General features: G+C 42.7%; 1 protein-coding gene across 1 annotated transcript in view; it reads right to left on the minus strand.

Annotated features, from left to right (window-relative positions):
• Positions 1–14,335: 14,335 nt before the first annotated feature.
• Positions 14,336–27,060, minus strand: part of LOC122552192 (adhesion G protein-coupled receptor E3-like) — a 30,046-nt gene continuing 17,321 nt past the window's right edge. Inside the window, exons 5-10 of the mRNA XM_043694788.1 lie at positions 25,833–26,068; positions 22,630–22,696; positions 21,294–21,385; positions 20,620–20,788; positions 17,389–17,475; positions 14,336–14,856 (exon numbers count right to left, since the gene is read on the minus strand). Of these exons, the coding sequence (XP_043550723.1) occupies positions 14,842–14,856; positions 17,389–17,475; positions 20,620–20,788; positions 21,294–21,385; positions 22,630–22,696; positions 25,833–26,068 (666 nt within the window). The 3' untranslated portion in view covers positions 14,336–14,841. The remainder of the gene's footprint in view (positions 14,857–17,388; positions 17,476–20,619; positions 20,789–21,293; positions 21,386–22,629; positions 22,697–25,832; positions 26,069–27,060) is intronic.

A 27,060-nucleotide genomic window follows, 5' to 3' on the forward strand; every position in this document is an offset into this window, starting at 1 on the left:
TCCCTGGTCTAACCTACTTGTTACCTCTTCAAAGAATTCTAACAGGTTTGTCAGGCATGACCTCTCCTTACTAAATCTATGCTGACTTGTTCTGATCTGATCCTGCACTTCCAAGAAGTTAAAAATCTCATCCTTAACGATGGATTCTAGAATTTTACCAACAACTGAGGTTAGGCTAATCAGCCTATGGTTTTCCATCGTTTGTCTTGATCCTTTCATGAACAAGGGGGTTACAACAGTGATTTTCCAATTGTCAGGAACTTTCCCTGACTCCAGTGATTTTTGAAAGATCACAGTCAGCGCCTCCGTTATTTCCTCAGCCACCTCCCTCAAAACTCTAGGATGTAGCCCATCAGGGCCAGAAGGTTTATCAATTTTTAGACCTTTTAGCTTTTCTAGCACTTTGTCTTTTGTAATGGCTACCATACTCAACCCTACCCCATGACTCTCCTTAATTATTGGGATATTACTCATGTCTTCTACTTTGAAGACTGACGTAAAGTACTCGAGTTCTTCAGCTATTTCCTTATCTCCCATCCCTAGCCTTCCAGCATCACTTTGGAGCAGCCCAATGTCTACTTTTGCCTCTAGTTCGTTTCTTATGTATTGAATGAAACTTTAACTATCATTTCTATATTACTGTCTAGCTACCTTCAGATTTAATCCTCTCCTTCTTTATTTTTTTGTTTGTTTTTGTAGCCTTCCCAATCTTCTGAGTTCCCAGTGCTCATGGCCACTTTATAGGCTCTCTCTTTTTCTTTAATACATTTCCTGACTTCCTTTGTCAGCCATGGCTGTCTAATCCCCCCCCGAACAATCTTTCTTTGGGATTAAACTCTGCCATTGTTGCTCTACTGTCTTCCCCATTAGGCTCTGCTTCCAGTCGATTTTCATCAGCTCCTCTCTCATGCCCCTTAAATACCTTTATTTAACCATATTACCATTACATCCGATTTTGCCTTCTCTTTTTCAAGAACTCTACCATTGTATGATCGCTGCCTCCTAAGTGTTCCCTTACTTTAATATCTTTTATAAAGTCTGGCTCATTACATAGCACTAAGCCCAAAACAGCCTGCTCCTTGTGGGCTCCATCACAAACTGTTCCAAAAAGCCATCCTTTAAGCATTCCATGAATTCCCTTTCTTTGGATCCATCTGCAACATTATTCACCCAGTCCACCTGCATACTGAAGTCCCCCATGATCACCCCATGACCTTGCCTTTCTGAAACGTCCTATCTATTTTTTGGTACATCTTGCGCCCCTGGTCCTGACCACTGTTAGCAGGTCTGTACATAATTCCCATTATGGTTTTTTTTGTCTTTGTGGTTACTCAACTCCACCCACACAGACTCTGCATCATCTGACCCTATGTCATTCAGTGCCATAGATTTCTGAAACGTCCTATCTATTTTTTGGTACATCTTGCGCCCCTGGTCCTGACCACTGTTAGCAGGTCTTACATAATTCCCATTATGGTTTTTTTTGTCTTTGTGGTTACTCAACTCCACCCACACAGACTCCGCATCATCTGACCCTATGTCATTCAGTGCCATAGATTTAATTTCATTCTTAACTAACAAGGCAACCCCACCATCTCTGCACACCTCTATCTTTTCGATAACCTGTAAATCCTTGGATATTTAACTGCCAGTCCTGAACCCTGTAGCCACATCTCTGTGATGCCTACCACATCATAATCATTTACGATGATTTGTGCTGTTAATTGCATCTATTTTGTTACAAATACTACGAGCATTCAGGTAAAGTGCCGAAATGCTAACTTACTTATTATTAGAGACACTGGAAATTATAAGATGTCCTAAGTTCTCCATCCTTGTTGCTGCATTCCTAGTCTGCCTCAAGCTTAAACCCACCCGCACACATGCTATCCTGCTGCTGATCTTTCTGTTTAACTCCATACTTCCTGTCACTTTCCCTTTCCCTCCCCCCCCAACTCAGAAGTTTAAAGTCCTACTGACCACCATAGTTATCCTTTCTTCGCCAGAACATTGGTTCCAGATCAGTTCAGGTGGAGACTGATCCCCTCGGTTCCAAAACTGATGCCAGTGCTCCATGAAATGGAAGCCCCCTTTCCTACACCAATCCCTTAGCCACGTGTTTACTTCCCAAACTTTCTTATCCCTATGCCAATTAGCACGTGGCTTGGGCAGTAATTCGGAGATTATGACCCTTGAGGACCTGTATTTCAATTTCCTTCCTCGTGCTTGATACTCCCCAAACAGGCCCTCCTTCCTAGCCTTGCCTATGTTGTTAGTCCCAACATGGACCACAACAAATGGATCCTCCTCCTCTCGCTCCAATATCCTTTCAAGCCAGTCTGAGATGTCCTGTACCCTGGCACCAGGCAGACAAACACCATGTGGGACTCCCAATCCGGCTTGCATAGGATACTATCTGTCCCTCTAATGATAGAATCCCCTGCAACAACGACTTGTCATTTTTCTCCGCTCTCTTGAATGGTCTTTTGCACCATGGCGCCGTGGTCAGCTGGTTCATCCCGTCCATAGCCCTTTCCCTCATCCATACAGGGAGCAAGAATCTCAAAGCTGTTGGACAAGGTCAAGGGCTGAAGCTCCTGAACTCCTGAACTCAGAATCCCCTGACCTGCCTCACTTACAGTCACACCCTGTTGTCCCTGAACACTTATTGAATTTGAATTATTTAATCTACCGGGTGTGACAGCCTCATGAACCGAAGAGTCCAGGTTACTCTTCCCCTCCCAGATGTGCTGCAGAGTTTGAAGCTCAGATTCCAGATCATCAATCCTGATCCGGAGTTCTTCCAGCAACCAACACTTGCTGTAGATGTGGTCACTGCCGTTCACAATGGGATCAGCCAGCTCTCACATCATACAGCTACAGCAAATCTCCTGTTCAGTCATCTCTACTTATTTAATTAACTTTTACAATTCATGTACTAAATAATTTCTAGTACTTCTCTGCTACAGTCTTATTCAATTAACCAATTAAACTTTTAATCAATTACACGGTACACAAGAAATATAAATTGGAGAGACTTACCTTAACAACACAAGGGAGTCCTTCTTGGTTAGAGCTCCCGCTCTTCCTGCTACTTAGAACACACTTACTTAAATAGCAATTACTTGCCTTCCCAACAGCCTCGCTTCCGCCAACTCCCGCCGCTCTCTGCTGATACTACTGAAACTCCTGGGCATACTGTGACATTCTGTGTTGACACCACACTTGTGATTAAAAATAGCTTCAGAATGGAAATACGAGGAAGAAGGTTAAAAGATTTCCTTTATGTTTTGGGATTTGAAATTTCTCATGAAAGCCGGGGACACTAGGGGTCCAAGGAACACGTTATATTAAAATACTACATTCTGAATGTTGCAGAACTTTTACATTCATCTTGTGGTCTGAGCATTGCTGACATTGATTAGCCTGTACAAATTGCTCTGAGGGGAGTGGTGGTGAGCCTTTGTTTTGAACCAGTTCAGTCTGCTGATGGAAGTAATGCCAGAGTACAGTCAGGTACTTTGACAGACTGTTATGGATCAGACCAAATCTCTTGAAATTATATTAAGGAGATAGCCTAGACCCTAGCTTTTTTCACATGTCAAGGCCAGTGTGAGGTGATGTGTTCGAGATACATTTCGGTTGGTCACATTACTCGGCTTTAAGCAAAACACACTTTATTCTTACACCCAGTTAAAATACAAACAAAAGAAAGAAGGATTGGAATAACTTAACTCAATTGGAAAACTGAACAGAATAATAGATTATTTAACTCAGACTGTAATTCAGCACGTAATTAGGAAGGCTCATGGGATGCTACTCTTCATCGTGGAAGGAATTGAAAATAAAAATAAAGATGTTATACTTCACTTATACAGGACATTGCTGAGACCACATCTCAATACTGTGGGCAGTTTTATTCAGCTTATTTAAGTAAGGATGTAAGTATGCTGGAGATGATTCAGAGGGGGTTTACTAGATTGATACCTGAAATGAACTTGTTACATTATGATAGGCTGGACAGATTGGAATTGTTTCACACTGGAATTTAAAAGAATGAGGGGGTGACTTGATTAAAGTGTAAAAACTCTTGGGTAGTGTAACCAGGTGAATGTGGAGAGCATCTTTCCTCTTGTGAGTGAATCCAGAACCAAAGGGCATTGTTTTAAAATTCAACATTATTCTTTTTAAGACGGAGATAAGGGAAGATGGAGTACTGACATAAAGAGTAGTCAGACAAAACAGAACAGTTTTGATTTTTGAAGAACAACATGGAACCTGAACTTGAACACCAGTCTGCAGCACATACAACAGTATATATGTTGTACCATCTGCTCCTGTTCCATATGTTTGTTTGTTTGTATAAATGGAATCATGCAGGAAGATTGTCAACATTTTCACCCAAATCTGAAAGAGTAGCTTCAAAATACAAGTACTGGAAATGCAGATAGAGCCCATTCAACCTTTACCAAACAGTTATGTAATGTAACTAACTTTTATCTTATTTAAAAGTCAGTGTAAGGTGTTGTTTTCTGGATATATTTCAATTTGGCACAGGCAAATTCAGGAAAATAGACTGTTACACTTGTTATTCTGACAGCAGAGAGAATTCCAGCTATAATAGAGAGAAAAGTGTAGCAGCTTCCACAACCAGCTTCAAAACCCCAGCAACTATTGAAAATGAAACTAAACCCTTCATTCTATGGGAGCCTGACTCCACCCATTCATGCTGCTTCTATTGTTCCAACTTAAAAAAGAACAAATGCCTTGCAAGCTATTTATTGTATTGTTTTGAAACAGACTGCTCTGTATCTCTGTCTCAACCTCTCTTCATATAAAAAATAGGACAAAAGACACCTCTTATAGCCATTGTATCATCACAAAACCAGAGTCATAGAGTTACACAGCACAGAAACAGGCTTTCGCATGCAACTCATCCATGCTGACCAGATATCCTTTATAAATCTAATCTCATTTGCCTGCATTTCATCCATATCCCTCTAAACCCATCCTATTCACATGCACATCCAATTGCCTTTTAAATCGCACCAGTCTCCACCACTTCCTCTGGCAGCTCATGTTATACACGCACGAGCCACTGGGTGAAAAAGTTGCCCTTTGGGTCCCTTTTAAATGTTTCCCCTCTCAGCTTAAGCCTACGTCCTCTAGTTTTGGAGTCTCCCACCCCAGGGAAAAGACCTTGTCTATTTACCCTATCCATGCCCCTCATGATTTTACAAGCCTCTATAAGGTTCAGCCTCCAACACTCCAGGGAAAATAGCCCCAACCTATTCAGTCTCTCCTGATAGTTCAAACTCTCCAACCCTGGAAACATCCTTGTAAATTTTTCCTGAACCATTTCAAGTTTCATAACATCCTTCTGATAGGAGGGATCGCAGACTTGCATGCAATATTCCAAAATTGTCTGAACCAATGTCCCATACAGCTGCAACATCACCTTTCAACTCCAATTCTCAATAAAGGCAAGCATACCAAATGCCTTCTTCACTATCCTACTTATCTGCATTTTCACTTTCTAGAAACTGTGAACCTTCACCCAAGATCTCTTTGTTCAGCAACACTCCTAGGAACTTACCATTAACTGTATAAGTCCTGCTCTGATATGCCTTTCCATAATGCAGCACTGCACATTTATCTAAATTAAACCCCATCTGCCACTCCTTGGCTCATTGGCCCTTCTGATCAATATCCTGTTGTACTCTGAGGTAACCTACTTTGCTATCCACCACACCCCCATTTGCAAACTTACTAACCACATCTCCTACCTTCATAAGCAAATCATTTCCATAAATGAAAAAGAGCTGTGGACCCAGCACCAATCCTTGTGGCACACTGCTGGTCACAGGCCTCCAGTCTGAAAGGAGCCTTCCAAAACCATCCTCTGTCGTCTACCTTTGAGCCACTTCTGTTTGACTCAGTGTCCAGGAAGCCCTGACCCTTGGAGAAGGACATGTGGTGCTTACCTGGTCTGGCCTACATATGACTCCAATGTGATTGACTCCTATCTACCCCCAGAAGCCACATAGCAAGCTATTCAGCCACTGTGCAGTCAAAGTTACACTCAAGGAATTGTATTTTATAGGCAACATCCCAGAGACCACCATCATCATTATCTCTGGGTATGTCCTGTCCTGTTGGCTGGAAAGGCCCATCAGAAGTAGCAGCACAGTGGTACACAGCTGGGACAGAATTGGCCTGAGAATTATAGCTGCCTTCCCCTACCTCTGGCTGATGAATCATTGCTTCTGCTGATGAATCATTGATCATCACTTGGAGGAAGCTCTGAGAGTGACAAAGGCACAAAATGCATTCAGGGTGAGGTACTTCATATCAATCACCAAGGGCAGCTTGATAGCACTAATACATATTGGTGAGAGACCATGTGACATCAGAAGCAGCTACGTTGACCAGGTGGGCCCAAAGTGGACCCATGGCAGCAGCGACAGAGTAGAGTTTGTGCCAGTATAGTACCTGGTGGCATCAATGATGACTGCATTAGTGAGATCTATCGAGGTCTCATAGTGACAAGGGTGGGGGGAGGGGAGGTCAGAGGAGGTGAGATGGTGCCAAGGAATGGTGACTTTTATTCCAGTGAGGCGATAGGGATTCATGCCTGGCTACCAGGTCCATGGCTCTTAAAGGATCACCTAACAAGAAGGACTGTCAAGTTAGACACTTTTTCTTTATTTCTTCATTCTTATGACTTAACACGTTTTAGTTTATTTTTCTGAGTTTTTAAATAGTATTGGAGAGTGGCGACATTGCCAATTACCTTCCTCTGGATTTTGAAACAAATACGCATGAGAATATGTAAATCAAATCAAATCAAATAACTACTGGACTGTGTCTGCAGTAAGTGGTGAGGGAGACAATGCAAAGGGAATACCTACCTGACCTCATGCTCACCAATCTGCCTGCTACAAATGTATCAGTAGGAGTAACCAAAGCACAGGATCTTTTGGAGACAAGGCCATCTTTACACATTGAGGTGACTGTCTGTTGTGTTGTAAGGTACTGCAAATATGTTAAATGGGACAGACCTTGAATGGATGTTCAACAACTCAAGACTGGCAAACATGAACAAGTGTGGGTCATCGGCAGCAGCTGAATTGTACTATAACACAATCTGCAATCTCATGGCCTGGCATATTCCCCCACTCAACCATGACCATCAAGCCAGAGGATTAATAGTTTAATGAAAAGTGCAGGTAGGCATGCCAGGAGCAGCACCAGACATACCTAAAAAATATACTGTGAACCTGGTGAAGCTGCAAAACAGGATTACTTGTGTACTAGACAATGTAAGCAGCAAGTGATAGACAGAGCTAAGTGATTCCACAGCCAATGAGCCAGTTTTATGTTCTGTAGTCATGCCACATCCAGTTATGAATGGTGGCGAACAATTCAAAAACTCAATAGAGAAGGTGGCTCCAAAAACATCTTCATTTTCAATGATGGGGGGTGCCCAGCACATCACTGTAAATGATAATGGTGTAGCATTTGCAACAATCTTCAGCCAGAAGATCCATCTCAGTTTCCTCTGAAGGTTCCCAGCATCACAGATGACAGGTCTTCAGTCAACTTGATTCACTTCACATGATATTAAATTGCTGAAGGCACTGGATACTGCAAAGACTACAGGTCCTGACAGCATTCTGGCAATAGAACTGAAAACGGTGGGCGACATGGTGGCTCAGTGGTTAGCACTGCTGCCTCATAGCGACATGGACCTGAGTTCGATCCTAGCCTCGGGCGACTGTCTGTGTGGAGTTTGCACATTCTCCCGGTGTCTGCGTGGGTTTCCCCTGGGTGCTGTGGTTTCCTTCCACAATCTAAAGATATGCAGGTTAGGTGAATTGGCCATGCTAAATTGCACATAGTGTTCAAGCATGTGTAGGTTAGGTGTATTAATGAAGGATAAATGTAGAATAATTGGGTAGGGGAATGGGTCTAGGTGGGTTACCTTTGGAAGGTCAGTGTGGATTTGTTGGGCCAAATGGCCTGTTTCCACACTATAGGGTTTCTATATAAAAATCTACATAAAATGCAATGTGCCCCTAGTCAAGCTATTCCAGGAGAGATATAACACTGGCATCCTATGGATGATGTGGAAAATTACCCAGGTATATCTTGTACACAAAAAGCAGCTAATTGTGGTCCTATCAATTGGCAGAAAACTGTCTGCTGGTTGGAGTTATACCTGCCACATAGGAAGATGGTTATGGTTGTTGGAGGTCAGCCATTTCAGCTCCAGGGCATCTCTGCAGGGTTCTTTAGAATAGTGTCCTAGGCCCAGCCATCCTCAGCTGCTTCATCAATGACCTTCCCTCCATCATATGGTCATAGGGAGGTTTGCTGATGATTGCACAATGTTCAGCGTCATTTGCAAATTCTCAGATACTGAAGCTGCTTGCGTGGCTTGGGCTGATAAGTGGCAATTAACATTCACATCACACATATGTCAGGTAATGACCATCTCCAACAAGAGTGTATCTAAACCTCTCCCCTTGATAGTCAGTGGTATCGTCATCACTGAACCCCACTATCAACATCTTGGGAATTAACACTGACCATAAATTGAACTGGACCAATCACATAACAGTAGGCTAGAGGCTGGGAATTCTGTGCTGAGTAACTCACCTCTGACTCCCCATAGTGTGTCTACCATCTATAAGACACAAGTAATGGGTGTAGTGGAATACTGTTCATTCGTATTGATGCGTATAGCTCCAATAAAGTAGTTCAATTGATTGATAACCACACTACCACCTTCAACTTTGCACCCACATTGCATAGTGTCAGAAGATGCACAGCAGCAAATAACTCATCCTCCTTAATCAGCACATTCCAAATCTACAAGGCGAAAGTGAGGACTGCAGATGCTGGAGATTAGAGTCCAGAGTGTGGTGCTGGAAAAGCACAGCAGGTCAGGGAGCATCCAAATTCATGCCAACAACTTCCTAGAAGTATAAGAGTAACAGATCCATGGGAGCACCACTACCTGGAAGTTCCCCTCCAAGCCAGTCTTTCCTTCAGTGGCACTGGGTCAAAATCCTGGACCTTCCTCCCTAATGGCATGGGGCTGTCCACATGGCAAATGGACTGCAGAGGATCAAGAAAGCTCTCACCATCACCTTCTCCAAGGCAATTAGAGATGGGTAATAAATGCTGGCTCTGCCAGAGTGGAAGAATATCTAAAAGAAACCCTCTCCTGATGCTGCCACAACATTGTAATCATGTCTTGGCACGAGGAATGTGCAACTCCTCAGGAAAATAGGGTTGAGCCGGAAGATCAAATCTCATTTTCTGAATGAATGAGCTTGATGGGCTGAATGGCCTGCTGCTGGCTCAGCTTGCTGGCATTGGGAAGTAGCTACTGGAGAAAGAACAGGCACATTTGTAAAATAACATAATGATACAGGTGTAAACAATGAACCTTTCTCCATTGGGTAGAGAGATTTATGTTCAAAACATGGAAAGGGAATTCCTTTTAAATTCAGTGACACAAAACCCATCATTGGTGCTTGGAGGATTCAAACCCAGAGCTGCTTGCTCAGTGCTGGGGGGACTACCCACTGCACTACAGGGACTTCCCTAACAAGGGATCAGGAACCTCTGTATTCCACTCAGCAAAATGAATCACCTTGCACTTCACCAAATGTCACTCCAAAAGTTTGTTTATAGAATAGAAAATTTTAATAAGTGGCCCATATTATTCATATACACTTCCAATTTGGGATCAGGTATAAATTTTGATATCTTAACTCAAATTTCTCAAATTGAGTTTAAAAGTCCTCCTGCTGTCTAGTGTCCATTATTGGATATATATCAGAGCAAGAAAAGAACAGAAACCAGGCTCACCAATGCACATCCTGTTCGCTGGAGGTTTGAATCCTTCCTCACATCGCTTGGCTTTGCTTCTCCATGAAGAACATCCATTGCTAAAGCAGATCACTGGGACTAAATAGAAATTCATGTATTTGATAAAATATTTATATCAAGTTCTATTCAGCCATTACCCTTTTTCTTGCTGTTCCATGTTGGCTCTCTTCCTGGTTAAATCACTCTAGGGCTCTATCATTCCCTCTCTAAACCTTCTCCAACCCTGTAAACTCTTGAGATCTGTAATCCTTCAAATCAGCAGTTCCATATTCTTCCCTAAACCTCCCTAAATTCCCTCCCTAAACCTTTGTCTCCTGCTTTAACAAACAGCTTATAAACTACTCCTGTGGTCAAACATTTATCCACTCGTTCTTATGTTTCATTTTGGGACTCAGCGCTAATTTTACTTTGATTGCTCTCCTGTTGGAGCATAATGAAAATCGATAGAATATTGCAATGTACATCGTAATGTAACAGAACCATCTGCAGTTGCAATCAAGTGGCTGTGGAGAAAGGATGGAATAATTTGTACTGGTGAGAGATGTATTTACAGAGAACAGTATCAGGTACAATAGCGAAAATTAGAGAGCTGGTAGAACTTACTAGATCGGGTAGCAACTACAAAGGGGTAAGGTGAAACCATTGCAGGACAGAAATCACCAAAAGATTCAAGAATAGTCATTGGTACAATGTATAGAGTAGAAACCAGAGCCATAAGCTTTGTGGCAAGACAGGTTACCTGTGAAGTATCCTGGAACTTCTCATTATGTCAAGGGTGCAATCTATACACAAGCTGGTGTTGTGCACTGTTTCTCACTAGCAATTGATCAGCTCTTTCCAGTTAGACAGAGAAAATCTTAAAACCATAAATGCTGAAGTTTCTGACATTTTTCCAACTTGTCAGCATTACACAACCTCACCAGAGAATTTTTGTCGTGCAGAAGGAAACCATTCAGCCCATCACACTGCACTGGCTTTTCAAACATTCCCTTGTGTAAATCTCTCCTGTTTTCTCCCTATATCCTTGCACACTATTTCTATTAAATAATCATCTAATATCCACAATTGAACCTGCCCCCACCACACTTCCTGGGAGTGCATTCCATACCTTAGCTATTACCAAACTAAATGTCTTATCATAAGTTGTGTGGATTTGCTGTCCACCGGCCCTCCCAATGTGCAACAAACCCAGCTGGCATACCCCACACCTCTAGTGTTACAGTCCATTTCTCACAGTGGTTGAACTATTTGGGTCTTTTCTTAATAGATGTTCTCTAACAACTTTTAAGGAAAGCTCAAAAAATTGATTAGAAAGACCAAACTGTTGACTCAACTATAGCCAAGCATGATGAACAATCCAGAGAGCTTTCATGGATATAATCTTTGCTTCAGACAGGTGAAGGCTGGTGAAACTTCCCAGAGACAGATGTAATTACTTTGGAGGCAGTTCAGAACTTTCACTAGATTCATTCGAGAGATGAAAGGCCTGTCTTATTAGAAGATATTGAGCAGTTTAAGCCTATACACGCTACTGTTATGGACCAGACCAGACCATAAGACCATCAAAAAATTTTAAGAAGGTAGCCTAGACCCTATCTTTTTCTTATTTTAAAGGTAGATGTAAAGTATGTATTCCAGACGTGATGCAAAAGGTCAAACCACTCGACGTTTAGCAAAACACAATTTATTTACTATGTGGAGGTGCCAGTGTTGGACTGAGGTGGACAAAGTTAAAAACCACACAACACCAAGTTATAGTCCAACAAGTTTATTTGGAAGCACTAGCCTTTGGAGCGCTGCTCCTTCATCAGGTGGATGTGGAGTATAAGATAATAAGACACAGAATTTATAGCAAAAGATTACAGTGTCATACAGTGAGATATTGAACAATCCTGATTGTTAAGTCTTTCATCTTTTAGAATGGGTTGCAGGTTTCAGTATATTAATATGTAAATCGCAGAACTTTTTTAAAGTCACATTCTCGAGATAACTTAAGGTTTTATTCAAAAAGTGACATCTCAGCTCAGATAACAGAGTCAGACTGGTTTCATTTCCAAAGTAGAATTTACAAAACATCACATGCATTGACTGCCTAGAGAGAGAGAGAGAGAGAGAGAGAATGACAGAGTGAGAGAGTGAGTGAGAGAGAGAGAGTGTGTGTGAGAGAGAGAGAGTGTATAGTGCAGTGGGATCACCTGTAGTGTGACATGAACCCAAGATCCTGGTTGAGGCCATGCTCATGGGTATCTCCTGGTACCCTGTATGACAGTGCTATGGTCAGTTTGCTTATCCTCACTAAAGTGCCCACTCTCATCCACACACAGTAAGAATCTCAAGCCTGTTAGACAAGCTCAGAGGCTGAGTTTTCTTCAGCACTACCTCCTGGATTATTAGACAATAGACTATAGACAATAGGTGCAGGAGTAGGCCATTCAGCCCTTCGAGCCTGCACCACCATTCAATATAATCATGGCTGATCATTCCTAATCAGTATCCTCTTCCTGCCTTATCTCCATAACCCTTGATTCCACTATCTTTGAGAGCTCTATCCAACTCTTTCTTAAATGAATCCAGAGAGTGGGCCTCCACTGCCCTCTGGGGCAGAGCATTCCACACAGCCACCACTCTCTGGGTGAAGAAGTTTCTCCTGAGCTCTGTCCTAAATGGTCTACCCCGTATTTTTAATCCAGGTGTGGTCTCACCAGGGCCTTGTACAGCTGCAGAAGCACCTCTTTGCTTCTATACTCAATTCCTCTTGTTATGAAGGCCATCAAGCAATTAGCCTTCTTCACTACCTGCTGTACCTGCATGCTTGCCTTCATTGACTGGTGTACAAGAACACCCAGATCTCTCTGTACTGCCCCTTTACCTAAATTGATTCCATTGAGGTAGTAATCTGCCTTCCTGTTCTTGCCACCAAAGTGGATAACCATACATTTATCCACATTAAACTGCATCTGCCATGCATCTGCCCTCTCACCTAACTTGTCCAGGTCACCCTGTAATCTCCTAACATCCTCATCACATTTCACCCTGCCACCCAACTTTGTATTATCAGCAAATCTGCTAATGTTATTGCTGATACCATCTTCTATATCATTAACATATATTGTAAAAAGCTGCGGTCCCAGCACGGATCCCTGCGGTACCCCACGGGTCACTGCCTGCCATTCCGAAATGGAGCCGTTTATCACTACCCTTTGTTTCCTATTAGCCAACCAATTTTCAATCCAATCTAGTACTTTGCCCCCAATACCATGCGCCCTGTCTCGCTTGTAGTCACACTTTCCTGCACCTGACCACTGTATGAATTTGAATTAGTTAATCTAAGGGTGTGACTGCTCCTGAAACACAGTGTGCAGGTAACTCAACCCCCTCCCAGATGGGTCACAGACTCGAGCTCATCTACTGAAGCAGAGTTCCTCAAGTAACCAATACTTGCTACAGATGTGAACGCTAAGAACCACAATGGGGTCCACCAACTCCAATATGATGCAGCTCCAACATGTTGCCTGGTTCAACATCTCCATTTTAATTACTTAGTACTTAATTCTTAATTTGAGTTTTAAAAGTTTTGTTCTGCTCTTTTTGCTTGGAACCTGTAAATAGATGGAAGGCCCCTGGTGTTGGGTTTCAATTTATTCTGTTTAAAAATACCCCACAAACTATGAGCCAAAAAAAACAAGCACAAAGCACCTCTTCCTCTCTGCACTAAATTCCCACGCTGCCTTCAAATATCCCATTCTATACACTCACTTGAGTTCCTTTATCGGTATTCCGAGACCACTTTGTAAAGCCAGAGAATAAGAAAGACTGTGAACTGACTCCAATGAGTAAGGCAGTAATTTCACTGCAGGCCGGGTTTAGCAACAGTTTATAGAATCATCTCACTACACGTGACAGCAAACAGAATCTATTTTGTGAGGAGAAAGTGAGGATTGCAGATGCTGAAGATCAGGGTTAAAGAATGTGGAGCTGAAAAAGCACAGGCAGTCAGGCAGCATCCAAGAAGCAGGAGTGTTGACATTTCAAGCATAAGCTGATGAAGAGCTTATGCTCAAAACATCGAATCTCCTGCTCCTCGGATGCCGTCTGACTGGCTGTGCTATTCCAGAATCTATTTTACACCAACATTGTCTAACATTTCCATTGTAGCAGGCCTCATGGTGTCTCCATATGGAGCATAAAATGAAACCTCATTTGGTCACAACACCTAGAAGAGAAGTAATAGTTAAAAAAAAACTTTATTCCATTAAGATACAATTGGTGAAGAATTGTAATTAACTATTGAACAGTCTAGAAAAGTTCAAGAACATGTTCTTTTGCAAACATAATTTCATTGCAATTTTAAATTCTGTTAATTGACATTTCCACTTCAAACATTAATCTTAGAAAAGCATGTTCTGGTGTTAAACAAATCCAGAAAGCAGGGTGTCAGAGCAGTATATATAATACACCTTATTATCATTCAGCTTGCAAAGAGACATTGGAGGTAAAGCAAACAAGTCAGAAACCAAATGTGGCTGTCGTTAGCGCTGAATCAACCAGGGTAAGGTGGGAGTGTGAGCATTATTATCAATACCATCAATGTTTACATATGTGAGTGTTTTGTGTGTATCTGTTATATCAATGTCTCTGATGGCTGTGTATGTGGTTTGTTATATGTATGTGACTGTATGTGTGTATATTGTTTACATATACATGTGTCTGTGGGATGTTACCATTGAAGCCCATGTCCTATGAAAGAATGAAGAAAAAGCAACAACTTGTGCGACGAAACAAAATAACTTGCCTGGCAAAGCTAGAAAAGCCAACAAAACACAAATGCAATTTTTTAAACAATGCACACGCTGTACTCATAGACAGACAGAGATAGAGACACAGATACACAAACCAAGGATGGTCTTTTCGCTGTCACCTCTGGACTCCTCAGGAGGGTTACGTTGTGTTTGTCTAGTTGAGAAAATAAATGAGGATCTTTTATTACTTGCCCCTCTTCAATTCGGCAGATATTTAAGAAAGATACAATTGGCCTGAAACCCCTTGATGTTACAAAATGATTGTTATGCCCGGAGTTTGCAGGATCAATGGGAGATCATAAGTTGTGGGAACAGAGGTAGGCCATTCAACCCATTGAGGCATCTCAGCAGCAGAGGTTGGGTTGGCACTGCCATTTTTTGACAGGGGAGCACCAAAGCACATCTGCCCAGCCTGTTGGAAATGTTTATTCCATCTTGAGATGTGAAGTTGAAGGGCCCAAGATCTCTGTACTGAACATGCTTCTCTCTAACTCCTGAGCAAACAGTTTATTTTGCATTAACATGTAGCTCACTCCATCAGTGAGGAAGAAGGCGTGACAAGGCATAAATACTCTTGTGGACGCTAACCCTCCCACTTACTGAGGTACCAGTTCACCACTTCGAATCTGGGACACCCCATGCTGGTCTAGGAGGAAAGAGTGGAGTGTCTACACTGCAGCAGGAGGAAGAGGAACTGAGTGTAACAAAATCAAGGAAAGAATTGAGAATGAGAGGGAGCTAGATAAATCTATCTTCAGGGAACACCCGCAAGCCTCTCCACCTCCACCCTCCACACCACACTGATCACATTCCCTCCAGGGCCCACATTCTCTTGTTCCTTTCAGAAACAGTGAAGTCGCAGGAGCAGTTGTTAGTTCTGAGCTGGGATTACAAGGAGATTTGGGGAATTTCCGCAGAATTAAGTTCCTAACTCGATTGAATCAGGCAATGGGTTAGCAGCATTTATCTCATTTATCTCTTTACGCAGAGAGTGGTTAGGGCGTGGAATGCCCTACCTGCTAATGTAGTCAATTCAGCCACATTAGGGAGATTTAAACAATCCCTAGATTAGCACATGGATGATTTTTGGATAGTGTAGGGGGACGAGCTGAGAATAGTTCACAGGTCAGCGCAACATCGAGGCCGAAGGGCCTGTTCTGCGCTGTATTGTTCTAAGTTCTATGTTCTATCTGTTGCCCTTCATTCTCTTTCTATCTTGATTCTCTATCTTCTGTCCCATCTTGTTTGGAGGAGATAGTGGTGTCTTGGGAATGCCACTAGACTTAGAGGCCCAGGCTAATTCTCCAGGGACAAAGGTTTCAATCCCACCTGGGCATCTCTGAGAATGGAGGGTGAGGAAGCAGGATATGCTCCTGTGGACGCAAAGTGAAAGCATGTCATTCTGAATGTGAGCATGGACATCACTTGATCATTCCACAAGAGAAGGTGAACAACCTGCACCTCACAGTCCTCCACCTGCACATATCCCGTGAATACAGATACATCCTGAGCTCAGACAGAAGGCTGGGAACTCAGATTAGGAGGTTTCTGCAAAGGTATCATCTTGAAAAGACCATAGACCAGTGCTTCCCACTAGCATCCTGCTGCGTATGGGTGGAAGGTGGAGGGGGGATGATGAACTGGTTCAAAATGCAATTCACTGACACACATTGTCATGGGCAAGGTCAACTGAGGGAACAAACCCAAAGCTATCCCCAACACTCCCATGTGACATTGCATAATCCGATGAGCTCCCACACACATGATGTGCCATCATTGAACATTATGGCTTTGGGCGTGATGTCCCTTTAAGAATTCACCATGCGAAATGAGCCAAATAATGGGATGTTAATACATGACCACAGGTCTCAGGCTTTCTACATCATTCAAGGCACAGGCTATGTCTTGGGATTACCCTATGTTTTGTATATTAGTGTAGGAATTTTACTAATCAGAGAATGGGATTCACTTAGCTCATTTATATTACATTTACTTTAATACAAAAATATTACTCCAGTCATAAGGAATGTAGTTTTCCCATTGAAAAGAGAGATGAGAAGCAGTTTCTTCTCTCATTGGGTCATTACTGTTTGAAATTCTCTCCCCTCAGGGGGCAGAGGAGGCTGGGCCATGGAAAACATTCAAGGCCAGATTTGACTGATTTTTGGTGGACAAAGGAGTCAAGAATTATGGGGGACAGGCTAGAAGTTGGTGTTCAGAGCAGGATCAGAGGATGGAGAAGCCTACTTCCTGCACACTCTTATACTCATGTTGAAGACGCTGCTGATTTTATAATACAGATTACACTGTTTTAAATAAATATATTATCTGGTGGCATTCATGTTTATCATAAGAACAATGTCTATACTTTTGTTTCTGGCTGAAGTCAATTTATGTAGGACGTTATTTAACATTGAATGCACATAAATTCATTCCATTTAGTTGTGAAAAAGCAAGAAACTATTTATACATACTCTATGTTCCCTTTATTTCTGATTTTTTTTGTAGAGATGAGCAGATGAGATGGGGTGGGGAGAGGTAGAGAACAATATTGGTGGGGTAAGGTGTCTGGGGTCCATAGGATCTTTCTGCCCTGCCTGCAGTATTTCGTGGACAAAATGTTTCACCACAGCTTACGAGCCAATTTCATTGCACATCAATTACCTTTTGAAGCCTCACTTCTTACCTCGAGAGAACTCATCTGAACATTTGAGGTGTTTCTGGTTGAGTCTGTGCTTGACTTGATGAACCATTTCCGAACTTCATCCCTCACCTTCAACAAAATGAGGACAATTAAGTCAGTCACAAGAGATTGGGTTAAGCCTGTGGAGAACCCTGGTTGGACCCAGCTCACAAAACTATGACCATTTCTGGTCACCATGTTGTCAAATTAAAAAAAAAGAACCATGGTGAAGGGCAAAGATAAAGATTAACTAGAATGACATCAGAACTGAGGGGCTAAGCAGGAAACATTGAAGAGATTGGGCCTGGTTTCCCCAGAATAGGGGAGGTTGAAGGGTGACTGTTGAGTGAAGGGAATTGTACTTTTATTCATGGAATAGCTACAGAACATTTGCCCAAGGAGCTATGTCATTGTCATGTCAGGTCACATGGAACTGGAACCTGACTGTGTAAAGTTGTGGAAGATTCCTCTTTTTTGTTGTATATGGTTATCTTTAATGAGGCCTTTAATGTTCACTTGCAGGATTGCAGACTTGATCTTATTACGATGACTGTAATTTTGTTTCCAGTGAGATTCCACAGGGCTCTTGCTGTTTTAATGCACATTATTGATTTCATTATAGGAGGCATGATTAAGAAATCTGGAGAGGACATGAAAATTGGTGATGTGGTAAATAATGAGGAGGCTAGCTGTAAACTGCAGGACAATAACAATGGACTGGACAGCTGGGCAGAGCAGTTCCAGAAAGGTGTGAGGTAATACACTTGGGGAGGAATAACAAGGAAAGGGATTATAAATAGTAGGACACTGGGAGGTGCTAAAGGTCAAAGGGAACAAACACAGAAAATGTTGGAGAAACTCAACAGATCCAGCAGCATCTGTGGAGAGAGAAACAAAGTTAACGTTTCAATGTCCAGTTTGACTCTTCTTGAGAACTTCAGAAGATGAGAGAGACCTTCTTCTGGGTAAGCACGGGGTCCCTTAAGATAACAGGGCACGTGGATAAGGCAGTTAAGAAGGTAAGTGGGATACATGCCTTTATTAGCAAAGACAGAATACAAGAGCAAAAAGGTTAAGTTGGAACTGTAGAAAACACTGACGAGACCACAAAGAAAGTACGCATATTGGTCTGGTTTTCACATGGTAGGAAAAATGTGATTGCCCTAAAGAGTTGTGAGGAGGAGACTCACGAGGATGTTGCCTCAGCTGGAAGGTCTGAGCTTTGAGGAAAGACTGGAAGGACTGGGCTTATTTTCCTTGGAGCAGCAAAGGTTGAGAGGGGACCTGATAGAGGTGCATCAGATTATGTGGGGCATGGATTGGGTGGATAGGAAGATGCTTCTTCCCATTAGTAGAGAGGTCAGTTATCAGGATGCATAGATTTAGAAGGCTAAGAGGAGAGTTGAGAAGCAATGTTTTTTATCTGAAGGTTGGTGGGAGTCCAGAACTTACTGCCTGACAGGGTGGTTGAGTCAGAAACTCTTGTAACATTGAAGCAGTATTTAATATTCACTTGCATTTCTGTAGCCACCAGGGCATTGGGCCAAGCACTGGAAAATGGGATTAATGTAGTCAGAACTTTGTTGACTGGGTAGCTATGACGGGCTGGATGGCCTCCTTTTGTGTTTCAAGTCTCTATGAGCCTATGAGCTATGATGAACAGGGATAGATGGAGCATGAGTATCAGGAGAGACTAGCTGGGCTAAATGATCTGTGTGTGCACTGAACTTTGTAGTTAACTCTTCATGACATCATCATAGATTCCTACAGCATGGAGACAGACCCTTTGGCCCAAACTGGACCATGCCCACCAAAATGTTCGTCCACTCCAGCCCCATTTCCCTTTCCATTGGTCCATATCCTTCTAAACCTTTCCTATCCATGTATTGGTCCAAGTGTCATTTAAATGTTGTTAATGTACCCTCCTCAACCATCTCCATTGGCAGCTCATTCCATGTGCGTACTACCCTCTGTGGAAAAAAGTTACCCCTCAGGTTCCCTTTTATTCTTTCTCTCTAACCTTAAAATGATGCCCTCTAGTCCTCGATTCTCTAACCCTGGGAAAAAGGCATTCACCCTATCCATGCCTCTCATGATCTTATACATTTCTATAAGATCCCCCCTCAGTCTCCTTTGCTCTAAAGAAAAAAAGTCCTAGCTTGTCCAACTTCTCCCTACAATTCAAACCCTTGAGTCCAGGCAACATCTTTGTAAATTATGGTGGATGCGCAGAATGCACTGCCAGTAGTGGTAGTAAAGTCAGATACATTAGGGACATTTAAGTGACTCTTGGTGACAGTAAGATGTACAGTATGTAGGCTAGTTTGATCTTCGAATAGGATAAAAGATCGGCACACCATCAAGGACTGAAGGACCAGTACTGTGATGTATTGTTTTATATTGTAAATTTCTTCTGCACTCATTCCAGTTTAATAAAATCCTTCCAATAACAAGGTGACCAAAACTGAACACAATACTCCAAGTGCGGCCTCACTAACATTCTGTACAACTGCAACATAACTTCCCAAATTCTATACTCAGTGCCCTGACTGATGAAGGCCAGTGTGCCAAAAGCCTCCTTCACTGCCCTGTCTACCTGTGACTCCACTTTCAGAGAACCATGCACCCGAACTCCAAGGTCCCTCTATTCCACTACACTCCTTAAGGCCCTACATTCACCATTAAATGTCTACCTTGATTTGACTTTCCAAAATGCAAGACCTCACACTTACATTAAACACCATTTGCAATTTCTCAGCCCACTTTCCCAGCTGATCAAGGTCTGCTGCAATTTCTGATAAACTTCCTCATTGTCTATGACACCATCTGTTTTAGCGGCATCTGCAAACTTACAAATCATGCCTTATACATTCTCATCCAAATCACTGATATAGATTAAAAACTGCAATGGGCTCAGCATGACCCCTGAGGTGCTCCACTAGTCACAGGCCCCCGGTTGGACAAGTATCCTTCCACTATTATCCTCCACTTCTTACCATCAAGCCATGATGCATCTTTGTGTCTTTTACTGAAATTAAATGGCTCCAGGTTGCAAAATTCTATCAAACATTCATCAGACTGCTGGCAGTGAGAGTTACTGGACAGTCACTTTGTCAAACAGCCAATATCAGACCCATACCCAGTTCCACTGGTCAACTCTCCTTTCCTGTTTCACAAATATAGCATGGCTTGGAGAGTCTCCAGTACCTCCACCTGTAGTGGAGACCGTCTTACCTGGCGATTGGAAACACAGTAGACCAAGAAAATAAAGAGGCCCTGGAGAGTGTTGATGACAGTGAATAGGTAGGAGAGGAAGAAGGTGCTTTTGTTGATATTAAATATCCCAAAGATCCAAGTGAATCCCAGGACAAACAACCGCACAGTCGCCTTAACGGTCACAGTCCTGTCCAAAAGGCACAAAATAAAAGAATATTCATGTTAATCCATCTCACCTCCAGATATCACAAAGAGCATAGCAGCCAGTGTAAACCATTTGCAGTTTTGTCACTATTGTGATGTAGGAAACATGGCATCCAATTTGCGTGCAGGAAGCTCCTGTCAATAGCGTTGTGATAATCTGCTTTTAGATGCCCCCTTGTAGATTATTATTTGCAAGGACATGAGGGATATCTTTTGTTGTAATTGTGGGATGGGATCTTGTAATCCAGCTGAGAGAGCAAATTGGGCTTTAGTTTGATGCCTCATTTGAAAGTGGCTACCTCTGATAGTGAAGTACTCCCTCTGTACTGCACTGGGGTCTCACCCCATCCCCACACCATCCAGCTTTCAATATGAAAGTAGAATGGAGCAGAAGAGAGAGATCTCATTTCAGCCACCGCTACTGGGTCAGAGTGAATGGTGCTGTGATCTGAAGGCAGTAGGCCACAGATTTTCTGCTTGATACTTACATGGTGTCTTTAATCTTTGACACATTCATGTCACGTGTGGTCAAATGATGTCTTAGTAAACAGAGTGTCCAGATGTACAACACCATATTCACCTGGAGAGAAAGAGAATCAAAGTTTGAGAAACAAAGGCAAAATGATATCTTGGAAATTCTCAGTGCACAAAATGGTCTCTATTTAATCATTCCAATTATTGCCATCCAATCTTTCTTCTTGCACTTAATGTTTGCTGCTTGTTGGGATGTGGGCATGTCTGGCAAGGCCAGCACTTGTTGCTCATCCCTAATTGCCCCTGAGAAGTCGGTGATGAGCTAACTTCTCGATCCACTCGAGTCTATGTGGTGTGTTAAACACCAGGGATAATGGTTACTTAGACAGAGGCCAGCAAAGTACCTTTCCAATTTATTTCGGTTAACACACCAGTAACTCAAACCACACTGCTGACTTCATCTCTACAATCTAGCCAGTGAAGGGGAAGGTGATGGCATAATGGCATAATGGCATTGTCCTTTGCTCAATAATCCAGAAACTGAGAAAATGCCTTTGGGGAGTTGAGGCCAAATCCCACCAAGTGAGATAATAAATTCTGTTGACTATCATTAAAAATGTCATCTCATGTGGGTGTCTCAGGTTGATTAAAATATCTACACCTAGTTTCGTATTCATCCAATTATTCCTTCATTAACATTGGTAACATGTTTCATTTGGTCTCTAGTGAACCTGCCAGCATTGTATTGTTGCTCTGAATATTGTGTGTTTGGGTGGTTTAACTCAGTTGGTTTACGGTACAGAGTAATATGAACGGTGTGGGTTCAATTCCCCAACCAGTTGACATTACTGTGAAGGTGCACCTCTTTCCCTCCTCACCTAAAGTGTGGTGATGCTCAGATTTAACCTCCCACCTATCACTAATGAGAGAGCAGCTCGATGGTCTGGTAGGACAATAGCAATTTTACCTTTATAACTGAATACCTTGCTTAGGTGGTTAAGAGTTAATTATACTCGCAGTATCTCAAGTCAAATTTAGGCTAAAATAGGCAAGGTTGGCACTTTTCTACCTTAATGGATAATACAACAGTTTTGCGATAGTTATTACTGAGACCATGATTTTATTTCAGATTTACTAACTAGTTGAATTTAAGCTCCCCTCAACTTTTTTATCTTTTCTTGTTTAAAATTTCTCCCTTCTCTGCATGCCTGTAAATTTGACCTGACAGACAGCCTGAGCTCTCTCTCTCTCTCTCTCTGTCTCTCCTGAACAAGGCCTCGTGCCTGGAGAGGTCCATATGGTTACCTTAGTGAATATTCAGAAGTGAGGAAACAGCAGAAGGACACGTACCACAATCACAAGGCAGACTGGCCCTTGGAAACTCCATCGAAAGCCCCACTCTAGGCTCAGCCAGCAGCTGTGAGAACCAAAGAAATCATTACTGCATGTCATCCAGGCAATGAAGTACATTTGCAGTGTTGTCGCTATTATCATGGGGAAAAGACAGAAACCAGTTTGTGCACAGCAAGATCCCACATGTGATAGTTGTAGTGTAAGGGGTTTATGTATGATATGCAAATGTGACACAGTATACATCATCTCAGAAAGTGATTGAATGTCACATGATATAACCACGATCTTGCTCTTGACCATAGCTCGGTGGCAGTATAATTTGTTGTTACTTTGAGTTATGTACCTAAATATTAATCCCTTGCATCCAACCTCAGCAGACACTGTAGCTATTTGTCAACATAACAAGATCAAGAATATTGAAAAATAGGAGCAAGTGACAATGTTACAACAATGAGCAGGATTTAATGACTTAATGGTTTAATGAGATTGCTTCCAATTTGAATCCAACAAAAATAATCTGCAAATAAGAACTAGGAGAAAGTGAGGACTGTAGATGCTGGAGATCAGAGTTGAAGAGTGTGGTGCTGGAAAAGCACAGCCAGTCAGGCAGCATCCGAGGAGCAGGAGAATTGATGTTTCGGGCATAATCAAGGTAGCTGGGGATGCGATAGATAGATGAAGATGGGGGTGAAAGTGATAGGTTGGAGAGAAGGGTGGAGCAGGAAGGTGGAAGGAAGATGGACGGGTTTGACCATTCAAGACAGTGGTGCTGAGTTAGAAGGTTGGATCTGGGATAAGGTGGGGGGAAGGAAAATGAGAAAACTGGTGAAATCCACATTGATCCCATGTGGTTGGAGGGTCCCAAGGCAGAAGATGAGATGTTCTTCCTCCAGGCATTGGGTGGTTAGGGTTTGGCGATGGACAAGGCCCAGGACCTGCGTGTCCTTGGCAAGTGGAAGAGTGAGTTAAAGTGTTCAGCCACGGGGCATTGGGGCTGGTTAGTGTGGGTGCCAGAGATATTCTCTGAAATGATTTGCAATTTGGCATTCTGTCTCCCATGCAGGTCCTGGGCCACCTCCTTCCCACCTATCTGCTCCACCCTCCTCTCTGAACTATCACTTTCATCCTCACCTTCATTGACCTATCACATTCCCAGCTACCTTCCCCCCAGCCCCAGCCCCAGCCCAACCTCCATCCCATTTATCTCTCAGTCCCTGTGGCCCACAAGTCTCATTCCTGATGAAGGGCTTATCCTGAAACATCGATTCTCCTGCTCCTCAGATGCTGCCTGACTGGCTGTGTTTTTCCAGCATCACATTCTTTGATTGGAAATAAGAACCTCCTGGTGACCATAAAACCATTGTTGATTGTCAGGAAAACCCCATCTAACTCACAAAAGTCCTTCAGGTAAGGAAACCAGCCACCCTCACCTGGTTTACCCTACATGTGACTCCAGACCTACAACAATGGTTGACTCTCAATTGCCCTCTGAAATGGCTTAGCAAGAAATTTAGTTGTATCAATCACTACAAAGTCTCAAAGCAAGACGGCAGCTCACCACCACCTTCTCCAGGGCAACTAGGGACGGGGCAATAAATACTGGCCAGCCAGCAACACCCATAATCCCACAAAATGAATAAATAAAAATTATAAATTAGGAACAACTGAAAATGTTACACTAATCAGCAGGTATTAATGATTTTATGTTTGAATGAGATTGTTTCAGAGGAGAGTCCCAGTTCTAGGACTTTAGGGAGACCTCCCACACCGCTTCTCTCGTTTTTCATTAGTAGTCAATAAAAATTAGATCAAAGAAATGTGAAGGGTCTGCGGACTTGTTTTATATTCATTCCAGAAAGTCAGGGCCCACCTATCAACGGGGTCACCAGACAGTGAGGAGTAATAAGATTTTCGATGCTGCTCCCAAAATCTGAGAAACAGAAAATTCAAAAGATTTGGAGTGAAAGCTATAACACGACTACAGTTGGAGAACGCCAGTGCAGTTTTGGCCTGCTTATCTAAGGAAGGATGCATATTTTCTATTCAACCTGTTCAGAAATGTTATTACACACGTCCGGAAGAGATGGGTCTTAAGGTCCCTGAACACAGAGGTTTAAGGAAGGTTCTAGGATGCAGTGCAGCAACTGGTGATGTGTAACAAAGCCTTGCAACATGAGAACAAGATCTTCACACAGCATTTCATGCACACAACATGCTTACACAGTGGCATCCTACACAATAAGGAAGGCAGGGTCAATTGAGGCAATCTAGAGAGCATTGGATGACATTTTTTACATGTAACGATGTGTACGGACATGGGGAAAAGGTAGGAGATTGGCTGTAGGTAAAAGAACTGGACTAGATAATGGAGCTGGATTAGAAAACAGAGCCGGTGCAGGCACAATGTGCTCTATGGCCTCCTTCTATAATTTTATGAATTAGTTCCGGGGATGAGAGGGTTGTCCCACGATGAGGCTGAGTACAATTTTTGAAAAAAGTTATTCAAAGAAAATGCTTGTCTAGTAGAGTAACCATGTAACCACGTCTTTTGTTGTTAAAAACCCACCTGGTTCATGAATGCTCCTTTGGGGAACCTGTTATAACCATAGAACCCCCACAGTGTGCAACAGACAATTTGGCCCACACTGATCCTCCACAGAGTATCTCACCCAGACCCATTCCCTACCACTCTACATTTCCCATGACTAATGCATCTAAGCAACACATTCCTGAACACTGTGGGCAATTTAGCATGGCCAATTCACCTAACCTGCGCATCATTGGACTGTGGGAGCAAACCAGAGCACACGAAGGAAACCCACACAGACACGGGGAGAACGTGCAAACTCCACAGTCACCCAAGGCTGGACTTGAATCTGGGTCCCTGGCATTGTGAGGCAGAAGTGCTGACCACTGAGCCACCACGCTGCCCTCAGACAATCTGCTCCACACATGACTCCAGACCCACAGCAATGTGGTTGGCTCTTAACTGCCCTCTGGACAATTATGGATGGACAATAAACGCTGGCAGAGCCAGCAATGTTCACATCCCATCAAAAATAAACATTCAGAAGAATGAAACATTGAAATATATAAGATTCTGAAACAGCCCGTCAAAGTAGATACAGTGGCTTGACACAGCAAGTGACTCCTTTGGTGCTGTTCACTCTGTGATGTCAACTAAACATAAAGTTACTCACTCTTTTTCTGATCCGTAGCCATAGGGACGGATCGCTGCTGATATAATTACAATCAGTGCAGAGACAGCATAGCCGGAGGGATACAGGTATCTTCGTCTGATGACGTATGTGTGGGTAAACTTTGTGACTGTGAGGTGTCTGCACACAATGAAAACCTGCAAAGCATCCAGGAACATCCAGGCAAAGACAGTTAGAAAGAAGTAATGTAGGCATCCTGCAACCAGGGCACACACCACCTGGAGGGAAGATCAGAGTAATTGGTTAGGCTTCAGCAGTGAGCAAAAACACACAGCCACAAAGACAGACAGAGAGAAACACAGGCAGACACACAAACACAATAAACACAAAGGCTAACACTCTGAAGGCAGACATAACATACAGATACAGAGAGACACACAGACAGAAACATGGATGGAAAGATCATCTGGAGACATATGCAGGCAGTCACTAAGAGATAAACACACAGACAGTGTTGACATAGAGGCAGAGACACAAAAACAGAGGCAAATACAGATAACATCCACAGGCAGAGAAACACAATGATAAACTAAACAGACAACAAAGGCTGAGACACACAGAGATAATCACACATAGTATAGTCAGAGAAACACAGAGATAAACACATGAACATGGGCAGAAACACAAAAACAGATGGTTGTAGATACAGGCAGAGGCAGACAGACAAATACATGTTCACGGCCAGAAGCAGCACACACAAAGATGGGTAGAGACACGCAGAGAAACAGGATAATATATGGGGATTTTGTGAAATTTCTAACTTTGAGTTGTAATTAAGATAATAATAGGGCAGAGTTTGCTGACTTCAAAGATCAGAGGACTTTCAGCAGGGCCCTGACCTACTACTAAATTGCCAATAGACAGACGAGGATGGAGTAATGGAAAGTTATACTGGTGAGCTGTAGGTGCTTTCCTGAGCTGAGGCAGAATAGTAAACAGTGAAGACAATAGCCTCAGATTACAGAAGGATGGAGATCGACTCCTCAGTAGCAAATGGAAATCAATTTGGATAAATGTCAGATGATGTATTTGGGCAGGACAAACAAGGCAAAGGAATATGTAATGAATGGTAGGACCTTGGGAAACACTGAGGATCAGAGGGACATTGGTGAGCATGTCCATCGTGGAATGATTCTAGGAACATCTCTGGGACAGACACTCGAAACAACCCTGCTGCCCTGTGGCTGACCACTACAACTCCCCCTCCCAC

The sequence above is a fragment of the Chiloscyllium plagiosum genome, chromosome 8 (assembly GCF_004010195.1).
Source record: "Chiloscyllium plagiosum isolate BGI_BamShark_2017 chromosome 8, ASM401019v2, whole genome shotgun sequence".
In the NCBI taxonomy this organism is placed as follows: Eukaryota; Metazoa; Chordata; class Chondrichthyes; order Orectolobiformes; family Hemiscylliidae; genus Chiloscyllium; species Chiloscyllium plagiosum.